At 41.6% G+C, this 11,491-nt stretch overlaps 1 protein-coding gene across 1 annotated transcript in view; it reads left to right on the top strand.

Annotated features, from left to right (window-relative positions):
• Nucleotides 1-3,237: 3,237 nt before the first annotated feature.
• The window catches only part of grik3 (glutamate ionotropic receptor kainate type subunit 3), an 87,941-nt gene continuing 79,687 nt past the window's right edge, over nt 3,238-11,491 (top strand). Inside the window, exon 1 of the mRNA XM_084556950.1 lies at nt 3,238-3,547. Coding sequence (XP_084413076.1) covers nt 3,433-3,547 — 115 coding nt within the window. The 5' untranslated portion in view covers nt 3,238-3,432. The remainder of the gene's footprint in view (nt 3,548-11,491) is intronic.

Raw genomic sequence — 11,491 nt, 5'->3', positions numbered from 1 at the left:
GCAATTTTTCCAAATAATTACGAACAATCTAACATCTTGAACTGCACATCTTCACCAGCCAATCATAGGCGCGTAAGGAAGCAGTGCAAGGCGTCGTGGAAATTGATTGTCCTTTCTCCTCTCTCAAACTCTTCCACAAAGATACAAAAAAATAAAAAATAAATAAACAAAATGTGCTGATCAATCTAGTCGCATAAGCACCCCCCTCATCAATATCTCCAGCTTTACAGCTTTTGGAGACTTGATGTTTCTGGAGCCATTAGTTATGACCAACTTGTCAGACGAGGCATTGATCGCTGGCCGGCTGTAAATGCAACAGCAATCATTTCACAAAGGAAAAAAATAGAGCCGAGTGCGCCGTTAGTGGGTGTGTGACCTGCTTAAAAACTTGAACGACTTTTTAATTTACTCACGGTAGAGTCTGTAGTTATTTCAAAAGCGGCTGTTATTATAGACCTCAAGTGTCACTTTTACACTTCTCTTTGCTTCAGGGTGGCCTTGCACAGCCACATCAGACATCACATAGACAAGAGGATAGTATAAAGCTCCAGCACATAATACCCCATTTGTGTAAACCTCAATGGAAAATCTATTCATACATCCAGTAGGCACACGTTTGCGCATCCTGCTTTAATTATGTTCAAGTGAATTGACACTTCTGACCTTTGAGAAATGACACTGTGGTGAAAGGCATCAGCTTAAGGTTGGAGCACCAGCGTGTATATATGCTTGATTTTGTTTGAAATATAAAAAAGTTTTAACTTTATGCTATTTTTACATTTCTGAGCCAAATTTTGTTGCTTCACATAAATGAGCTTATAAAAGTATTAAAGTATTAAACTACACGTCGCCATTCATTTATTTTATCCTGTGACTCTTTACAGTCGGAAGTCTATGACCTGTTGGCGGCTCCAACAAAGAGACATTTCCATTTTAAACATGACACTTTAAGTACATTTTTATTTAAGTACATTTTTCTAATGTAATTATGGCGGAGCACTGTATTGGTACAGTAAATAGAGTATACCAGATTCTCTAAGCTTTTCTAGTAAGTAAGGTAAACTTCCCAATAATATAGTATATTTATTTAAATAAAGGGTCTGACCACTGAATTCAAACCCTTCTGTACAACATAACATGAACAGCGTGGATGTGTTAGACACCAGAACTGCTCTGGTCTTTTCTAATAATCCTCTTGGCTTCGCTCTCTTTACGCCAACACTGCCAACTGTATTTCTCATAATGGCTGAGACATTATAACATATGGCACTTCTTAGAATGACGGGGAGACAAAACTGATGGCTCTGTGGAGATTTAATGTCAGATGCTGTTGATAACAGAAACAGTCCAAATCCAGTTTGCGTCAACAACTTACTAAAATGTTGGAAATTGACTGAGACAGTTAATTTGATGTTTTTCGCATTTCCTCACTGTCACAGTGGGGTTTTTCTCCTGCTCCTGGGTCTGACTCCCTCCACTTATCAGCCTAGGTGATTGAGAGCACAGACCGCCATCTCTCCATAGAGGGCACCCACAGACCCGGAATGTCTTGTTTGCTAGAGCTGTGTACATTTTGTATTTGAAAGAGCAGCAAGTCAATGAATCTCGATAATGCGAGAGCCGGGCCACATAACTCAAGTTGATAGTCCTTACATTGTGCCAAGAAGCGATAAATCTGCTCTGGGAGACATGAATATGCAGTGGCAGTCAGTCTGGCTTGTTCTTTGCTTGCATGCCCCCTGATGCACAGTTTATTCCTCTCCCCCATTACAAACAGAAAAATAAAACCAATGAGCCGCAGCACTATCTCATCAACTGCGTGGTATTAAGCACAAAAAAAAAAGCAGCAGTGCATTTTTCAGAATATGTTTAATAACTGCAAATCATTAATGTAAAAAAATACAATTTGTGGTGCTCATTCAAATTTAGGATCTAAAATATTAACTTTTTTGTGATTATAATACGATTATAGGTTTCCAGAGAATCTATTTATAATCAGGATTTCATTGTTTTTGTGGTGCTAGAAGTTTCAGTTATATATTTTAGTGTATAATGCGCAATACACTTGCTGAGATCTGTACCACAAACACACAGTTCTGTACATCCAACCCAGCTTTGCCTCGTTCTCCGCAGTGGTGAGAGAGGCATAAGCAGCTCTCTCTCTTTACGTGCTTGCATATGTAACCTGCAGCTTGTCTCGTAAGGAATGAAAAATGGAAAGTCGAGATGGGCGCCAAACAGTTACGGTGAACTGCTGTACTCACTGACGCAGACAGAATGTTTGAAATTACTGCGATAAGAATCCTGCTTTGTCAGTGGCACAACCCTCAGCTGACACTTATTTCCCTCGTTCAAATCATTTATCCAATTCACAGTATTGTAGGCAGTTCGGGGGTTTCCTTGTTTTTGCACGAGGCAAATAAACATATTGTAAATGCTGTCTCGGTGCCAGAAAAAAAAAAAAAAGAATCTGAATCAATCTAGAGAACACGTAATAACACAAACCCTAAATCTCATGAGAATAATGTGATGGAATTAATGCATATCGTAATACAAGCGTATACAACATTTGGAGATGCACATAAACAGGTGACTGTTCGGAACACTGTCACCTCCATAAAACACTTCTTGGACATAGTTGACAACTATGCGTAACGACGCGTGCCTCTAGTGGCACCGTGGAAGGAGGGTCGTCAGACGCACGCAGATGCACAGCTTTCTGCACTGCCTTTCCATCCAGCACAAACTGGGGATTTGTAAAATGAACACTGTGTAACAGAGAGCCCTGTGAGCAGATCTGGACGTTCTTCGATGACCAGCCTCGTGCAATCACTGTGCGTAACTGGAGAGGAGCGTCGTGGAGCGGGTTCCCTTCATTGTGTTCTGAACTGAAATCTTTAGCGGAATTAAGGACTGGAGTCATTAAACTCTAACAGGCACTCCTGAATCTCTTAAGTGTGTTTAAATTCAACAATTTAATGCACTCATCGTGCAACGTTTTTCTCCGCTTGTCTTTGGGACGACAGAATCATTCGAGGCGACCCAAAGTTCCGCAGGCGCAGTTCTCCTCTTCCACAGCGGTGCAGGAGCCCGGCTCGGCTGTTGCCGTGGAACTTGCTTGTAGACAGATAGTATCGTCGGTAGGAGGGGATACAGAGACTCCTGCAGGCTAATTGTAGCAGCCTGCGTTCGCAGGTGTTTCGCTGATCCTCCGCGAGGGACTGAACGCTTCATCCAGATCGAGTCGCTCTCAGACTTGTGAGAAACTGAAAAAACCCCAACAACAGAAAGCCTGGGAGAATGTTGCACCAAGTACAATGAGCGCAGATTTGTCGCAGACACCAATATCCATACATGTTCCGTCGAATTCAGTTCTGATGAACAATTTGTCTTTGGAATTTTAAAAAAAGTGGATCCCGCGACTTTAGAACCATGCGAAATACTTGGCTGTCTCCCCGGAGTGCGATTTGGGAATACTGGACATCGCTGATTGCATGTCTCTTTTGGATTCACTACTCTTATGGGATGCCTCATGTCATTCGAATAGGTAAGCTGGCCACATTTACATCTACACATACAAACACCGTTGTATTGTAACCTTGAAAGTTGCTCTCCACTGAGCGCATTTCTACACCCGCGTTTTCGCGGCGGCTCCACCAGGTTTTGTAGTAAATGAGCAGTCCCTTTCGTTTACCGTTCGCCTCAGTCGGGTCTGGTGCGATTTTCTTTATTTTACTTAAACAGGGGGTAACCAGTAAGCAACAGGAGAGGAGTGCATTTTAGCACACAATTGCCTATAAAATTGAGGATGCCTTCTCCACTCAGAGACCATGCAATGAAATATTGTGGGTTTGTGTGACCTCTATGCACTCTGCTTTGTCTGTTCCATTTTTCACAGCCAGCGTGTTGAGTCACCGGCTAAATTCAGGCTCACTGCCATGCCTTCTGGAAGTAAGTTTTTTAAGGACAGTATGTAAAATGAAAGAAACCAGTTTTAAATCAAGAAAACCATCTCGGTCTGAAAGTTTTAAACAAGATCTCAAATTCTCAGACAAAACGCACAAAGCACGGCAGACAAACAAGTTTCCTTGGATATCGATTACTTCTTCTAATAAATAATGTGACAGACGCAGAAAGAAGGAGTCAGCTTTGTGCTGGCGTTGTCTCCTTTTAATCACTCACTGAGGAACAATGTGAGAATTGTCATTCCGAGGCTGGCGATGCGTTGAAACATTTTGCGCGGCCAAGAGATAGGGACAGAATGAAGATCAATACGTTTTTTGTCACAAGGCAAATCGTTTTTGACATTTGGCGGAGTGCCATGCAGGACAATTACTCAAAATGGCATTGGCCCACATTAACATAGCACTACAACAGCCCGAGTAGCAGGCAGTGAGTGAGAGCATCGTAATGACACGGGGCTCTTTGTCTTCCTGGTATAAATAATGGGTTAAAGTGGATGAATGCAAAATTGCATATCCCACATGTTGTACTCAAGCGGCGGTAAATGACCTTTTTAAACCAATTGTCTGTTTGTGTGAGATATCTACAAATCATCAACATCCCACTCTGTATTTCATAATTCCTGGCAAGGGCTGTGGGTGGTCCCCGAAAACTGCAATAATTTAAATCAAAGTTATTAGACATGGAACAAGGTGAAGTCTTGCTGCATTTTATAGCAGGTTAACCTTGGCTGAAAGCTGTTGATCTTTTGCATATTTAACACACACATATAATATATATAACATATTTATATATAAACTCAAAGCACTAAGTCGTAAGATTTGTGGAATAATGTTTGCTGCTGCGTATCATGTGCAGTCATCAGGATGACCCAGCATGTACCTGTGACTGACCTCTAATATCGCTGTGTATGGACTTAAGTGATGTATTAGAAACTACATAAATCCTACAGCTCTCTTTGTACTGATCTGAACCGACATCGTTTGGTCAAAGGGCCATTTTTTCCCCTTTTATTATTATTATTATTTTTTTTTTCATATTTTTTTTTTTACTGTTGCAGCAGCTCAAAATAAAGACCTGAAATAGACTTGACAGGCTTTGTTTTTGAAAATGTCAAAGTGCTGAGACAAATCTACCCTGAAACGTGCTACAGTCGCGCTATTGCTTTTTATAGAATCTATCATTGCTGGTGGTGCAGGATCAGTTTGGCTTTTTTTTTTTGTGTGTGTGTGTGTGTGTGTGTTCCCGAGATTGTATTTTGACAAGCTGAGAAGAGGGATGTGCGAGAGAAGGTCGCTGAATTCACCTCAAAAGAAAAGAAGAAAAAAAAAGAAGAAGATAAAAACACAATTCGGAAGGCCTGTGTCTTTGTATGATCTTTTGAGTGTTTATGTGCAACGGCCATTTGTTTTATTTGTTCTTAAATTGAAAAAAATCAATCGGCATGTGTGGTAATAACATAAAATATATCATAATATTCTTTAAAATCACCTTTACATGATGCAGTTTTATTCATGATAGTGGATAGGCTTAAGGGAGTGTAGAAAAAAATGCAGCGTGTGTGCATTATTGTAAACATAGTGTAGTATTGTCTGTGTGTTCAAAATAATCTACTGATTCATTTAAGGATGAGCGCTTCTTATAGTAGGCGTGTAGTGGACCTTTTTTTTTTGCCTTTTCTTTCCAATTTGGTGTGCAAGCCCGCGCGCTGCTATGTGTCACAGCCGCCCTGCTAAAACCAACAGAGGGCTCTCTTATAGTCAGAGCACGGTGGCTAATGTTGCTCCTCCATACTGGTTACCAACACGAGCGAACCAGTGAGATTCATGGAGGTGGGCGGTTGGTATTCAAGCCCGCCGCTCTCTGTCTCTGTGCTGTGTCTGCTCTTGGTTAGGTGGCCTGCAGTTCTCCAAGTACACCATCTGGGTAATGGTGGGCATCCAAGGTAGAGTTGTTGCCATTGATTTTAGTGCTTTTACAGTGCATTGCTCTAAGTTGAGGCCAGATGGTCGCTCCGTCTCATTCAGCAGCTTCTATTTGTTGGAGGGAATAAAAAGACTACTCCTCCTGTATTTGTCCTCTTACATGCTGTGCTTCTCTTTAGTCTCCCTCGGCTTCCTTTCATAATACTTTTTCCTCTTCCTGACATGTTTTGCAACCTCTCTTCTCATCTGGGAGCGATTTCAGTTGAAAATGCAGTGGTTTTAAAAAAAAAAAAAAAAAAAGAGCAAAGTGCTCAGGGATGTGGATATCATTTTTCTTTTCTCTCTAAAGAAACGACGTGTCCGTGGATTCTGTAGATAATTTTTATTTATGCCGACACAAAAATAGACAGGTCTGAGTTGTGTATGGATAATTTAATTGGATCTGTGTAGATGATTTTTTGCTTCATTCTGTAACGCCAACTACCGCCATTCTAACTGCAATTTATTAATGCCCGACATGCACGGCCTATGTCTCCAGATCGGGATTGCCCAATTTGGAAATTTGTTCGGATGAAAATGTATTCATAGCTAAATAATTAAAGCACACATTAATGACAGATTATTATATATTGTCTCTTTCATCTGTAGATTAATGAAACTAATTTATCTCTTTTTTCTCTCAGTGAGGTTATTCACTGCCTGACAGGGATTTATTGAATAATCAATTACTTTATCTACCTAATACTTAAAGCACTTTATCAGTGCCACTTAATCAATCTCCCTCATGATTTCATGTTGATTTCATTTCCTTAGCTCCTCTCTCTGCCTCTAGCAACACCTGGTCACATGCATATTTCATCCAGCTTTCCAGAAATGCTTTGGGCAGGCAAGAAACCCGATTTAATTATTGCGTGTGAAACGGCCCCAGCGTTTAAACGTGAGCTGACAAATGGCACTTGGGGCTGTATACAGTGCGGCCACTCACAAGCTCGTGGTCACTTTTTGTCGAAGGCTCCAAACGCAGTGCCACTTCAGTTGCTTGTTGTTACCCCTGCACCAGCAGCAGAGAGTGACCGAGAAGTTTTCATGTGATTAACTCTTCTAGCGAGCTGGGGAGAGTGCACTCTCCACTCGCACGCTCCCTGAGATCCTTCTCGCTGGGGTTTGTGCAAATGTCTCATCTGAAATGACTCAGACATATTTCAAGAGACCGCACAAAGCTGTAATGGTACTTTGCAATTCTACTTTTAACAAAGTCAAATCCAAAAGGATGCTTGTACTGAGAATTACCCAGAGGAGTATGTGTGGGTGGGAAGATTGGGAAAAGGAGAACATATATATAAAAAAAAAAAAGAAAAGAAAGAAAGTTTGGTGATGGCAAAAGAACAATAAGGAAACACTGCATCAAAAATTATATCAAATTAAGATGGCCATCAGTTGCGGAGTTGAAATGAATATTTCATTCTCATCTAAATTTAATCTCTCCCTAGACAGGGAGAGGAAGCTGGGAGAAGCCTCCTGGTGGAGGCTTGGGGCCGGGGAGTTGTTGTGGTAAATATGAACAAAGGCTTGTAGAGGTCACAGAAGAATTGGATAGAGAAATAACCTTCTTTGAAGTGCAATTCCATTATCTGTTAGCAAAAGCAGAGATTGAAATGGGAGGAACACAACAGTTGTTTTACATGCACTAACACACTCCCCTTCATCCACTTGTATAAACATGAATGGATAAACGAACCACAAAAGAAATAGCCGGGACCCATTTTGTGCCTCTTCCGCTCCCGGGCCGTTGTACTTCAGCTTGCACTCACACACACACACACACACTCACACCCGGACACACACTATATAAACCCATCTTCCATCCACAATATTTTCTAAAACATATGTCTAGTCTCAGTGGACCTATTGTACACAATCCAGTTCCATTCTCTCTGTCAGCACTCTCGTGGCTCATCATTAGCTTCAATCTCGCTGATGAGAAACGGCAGATGTTCGTTTTGTTGAGCGGAGGACTCGTTCCTGAATGTGCCGTCTTCTCTACTCATCTGTGATGCTTTTAGATGCGCGAGGAAGGAACGCTTTGCGTCCACAAACAAATATGTGCTCCAGACATGCCGTCGTCTGTCTATATGTTAGGTCAAAAAAAAAAGCATACAGTCTAAGTATATTAAATAAACAGCATGTGTAATGTCAATGACAAGGTGCAGTAAATGCATATGGCTCTCAAGTGTGCTTGTAGTGTGTCCGATCACTAAAATTAACAAGACTGAACGGAGAAAGGAAGCGCAGGTCCTTAGCTCTATGTTCAGTCACTCATAGTAATGATCATCCAATAATCCAAGCCACTAGGGGCTAATAGAACGGATCTACCATTGAGTAAAATAATCCTGTGACACAGCAGGGCCCTATCCAGCCCCAGCTAGCATAGCCTAGCCGCTGCTCACACACCAGATGGTGTTTTCATATCGTACTACAAAGTGTGTGCTGCGTAGTGAAAGGTCTGCTGCAAGCATATGCTTCTTCCTATTGAAATAAATAAGGTGGCGAGTTCCTTATGGTTATAGATGTCATCTTTTTCATTCAAAAAGTGAGGCGATCATTTTGTTATTTGCTTGTAAGGTCATTATGGAAACTATTTAACAGATTGCCAAATGGAACCTTTGAGGCTAAAGCAGGAGTTTTAAAGGGTCAATTTATTTACCCATAGTGCTATGATTCCATGCAGACAGTTTTGGTTTTACACCTCAATACTACGTCAGTGTATATGGCTTAAAAAAAAAACGTCCGCCCTATTTCTATATCATTATTAACATAACACACTGTTACAGAAGAAAGTAGTTTTGGCGTAAACATAAAGTCTGTGGATTATGCACAATATAATCCATGGTACTGTGGTATGGAGGCAGAAATCTTATTCTATATGTTTATAAAGTCAAAAAACAAATTCCATTCAGTGCCATTGCAGTGGACCAGACAGTTCAGATGCTTTTCAGATCACGGTTTAAAATAAAATAAATTCGCTGGATTAAATAAAGAGAATGAAGATGGAAAAAAAAAAGTAAATGCCAATGTAGTAGTAAACGGGAAGGAAAGGGTGAGTCAAAGTGTATAAATCGCTTGGTGATTGTCTGGGAGGGAATTCCACAGGTTGGAACCCTAGCAACTAAAAGCATTTTTAGACTGAATTGTGAAGAAGGCTTGCATGTTACCATGCAACGATCTAAGTGACCTTTTTGCTGCCACAAGGCCATGGCTGCCTTTAAAGACTATAAGAAGAATCTTAAATATGACACGGGTTGCAAAATCTGAGAAAATAAAAGTGTGTTATCTGATATCTGACCAGTCGAGGAAGAATTAAATTATTATATATATATATATATATATATTGGTAATTTGAGTGAAACAATCCATTAAACATCTTCAAACAGCTCAGCATAGAGATGTCAATCAAAAACAACAACCTGATTGATTTGGTCCACAATTTCCCTGAGTTCCCCTGCAGGCCCCTCAGGGACTCGATGTCATTATAGCAGGACGTGTGCTCTTTGGATTTGACAGTGTTTTGAAATTCATGGCATGTCAATGTTGGCTATTTCCCTGTGAATATCTCTGTACCAAGGCAATGAATCAAATTTCATGCTCTGCCCATTTGTCTTTATTATGTGCCCTTGTCCTTTCCATTTGACTCTCCCGTCTCAGCCTTCCTCGGGGCTCTGCCGGAAAAGTCGAAAAAACATCCGAACAGTTCCAAAAGAAAGCGTGATCACAGGGCATTTTGCTTTCACGCTAGCAATATAACATAGTTAATTAGAGTGATCTTGTTGGAGGTAATTTGGTAATTATTTTTTACATTTCAGCGTGGGGAGCAATTTGTCTTTACAGACACACTGTATATGTTGGCAAACCGCACACACACACACACACACAATGGGCATGCAAAATACTGCAGCAAAAGAGGTACAGGGAGGGAGAAATAACCAGGATGGTTACACAAATGAAGCTAGGGGACTCTTATTTAGCTGGTTAATTAGCTTGAACCTTTTGATCCCAATTTTAAAACTCGCCACGTTGCAGTGCTGGCTCCTTTTGTGTGTTGCCCCAAGCTAGATAAAACTCAGCTTTATTCCTGCGCCTTTCAAACGCCGCGGCATTCACCGGAGCTGTATGAGCTTAGCTTTCCCTCCCTGCGTGCGAGCGTCATTCTTATCTATTCCCAGACGCTCTGTGTAAACTTGGTCACCTCTGACACCTCAGTTACATATAGTTCCACACATGCGCTGCAATAACAAGACCTTTTCTTCTCGCCGCTTTAAAGCAATCAGAAATTGACAGAGGAGGTATCAGCCGCAGTGCACAGGTTTAAATCCTATTTAACTCGGGCTAAGGACAATGAATGCAGGGTGACACTGTTTCATTCTGTCCTTTTAATCAAGCCGGCATTGTTATAGGTGCGCGGCAAATGTCAGGTCTTGGTTGTGTGATTCCCTCAAATTGCTGTTCCATGACTGTAGGGTGTGCATGAGCGTGTGTTTTGGATAGGGGAGGGAGTGCGAGGAGGAGAGGAAGTGTGAGTGTGTGCATGACAAGGGGATGCATAAGGGGAGCTGGCATAGAATCCCTGGAGCGTAGGGGTAGAGCAGGAGTTACTAATCAACTGTGAGAGAGCAGGCTAGACAAGACTCACCCTTTATTTTCCCCCCGGAGAGAAAGAGAAAGAACAGATAAGACAAACCTCTTCAGGCCAAAACCACTACAAATGAATGGCTATCACCAAAAATATTAAGGGGGGAAACGGACATCCTTTCCTCACATCTTCTTTTCTTTTCTTTTTTTATCCCCACACCTTTGCATCCTGGCAGTAACAAATGCGAGGACTACTGCAGGAAGTGCATAAGACTCGGGGGTTACCTCTCTAGACCCTGCGCTCATCCCTCCACTGATGGATAGCCAGGAGGTGGGAAGCCAATGTCAATTTAGTTAACACAGCCAATACCCAGAAGATTCCACTCAGCACTCGCGCTGTGTGCAGGCAAGACAATCTGGGATGGTCTGTCCGCCGCCTCAGCGAGTGTTTTACCGGCTGCCGATCTACTGTCCAGGTTGCCCCAGGAGAGCAGCGCGGTTAACCGCAAAACGTTCCCCCGCGACTCATCTGAAGACAGCGTGTCTGCATGCGACCACCTTCAGATATATGGTAGAAGACGGAGATTATCATTGACAGGGAAGGGGGGAGAGGAAAAAAAAAAAATTAAAAAAAAAGCAAGAGTCTGTGGGCGGTTTGAGGCTGGCAGTACATTTTAGTAAAGCTATTAGTGATGCTTGTATGAATTAGGCTCTTTAATGTAAAGCCAGACAAGACCAGAAACCAACTGTCCCGCAGTTGTTGTTTTGTTACCCTCTCAGATGAGGTTTGAGATTTACAGATGGCTGTCATAGTAACCACTTAGTTGGTGAACTGGACTGATTAGTGGAGATTATAGCTTGTGATTAAGCAGCAGGCTTTTTTTTTTTTTTTTTTTTTTTGCTCAAATCAATTCTCTGTCACAGAGAGTTAATGAAGAATTAGGCTTGTGATTGTTCTTAAATCACGTTTTCCAGTC

Source organism: Chelon labrosus (genome assembly GCF_963514085.1).
Source record: "Chelon labrosus genome assembly, chromosome: 12".
NCBI lineage: Eukaryota > Metazoa > Chordata > Actinopteri > Mugiliformes > Mugilidae > Chelon > Chelon labrosus.
Note: the sequence above shows the minus strand (reverse complement) of the source record. Positions and strands in the feature narration are given on the sequence as shown.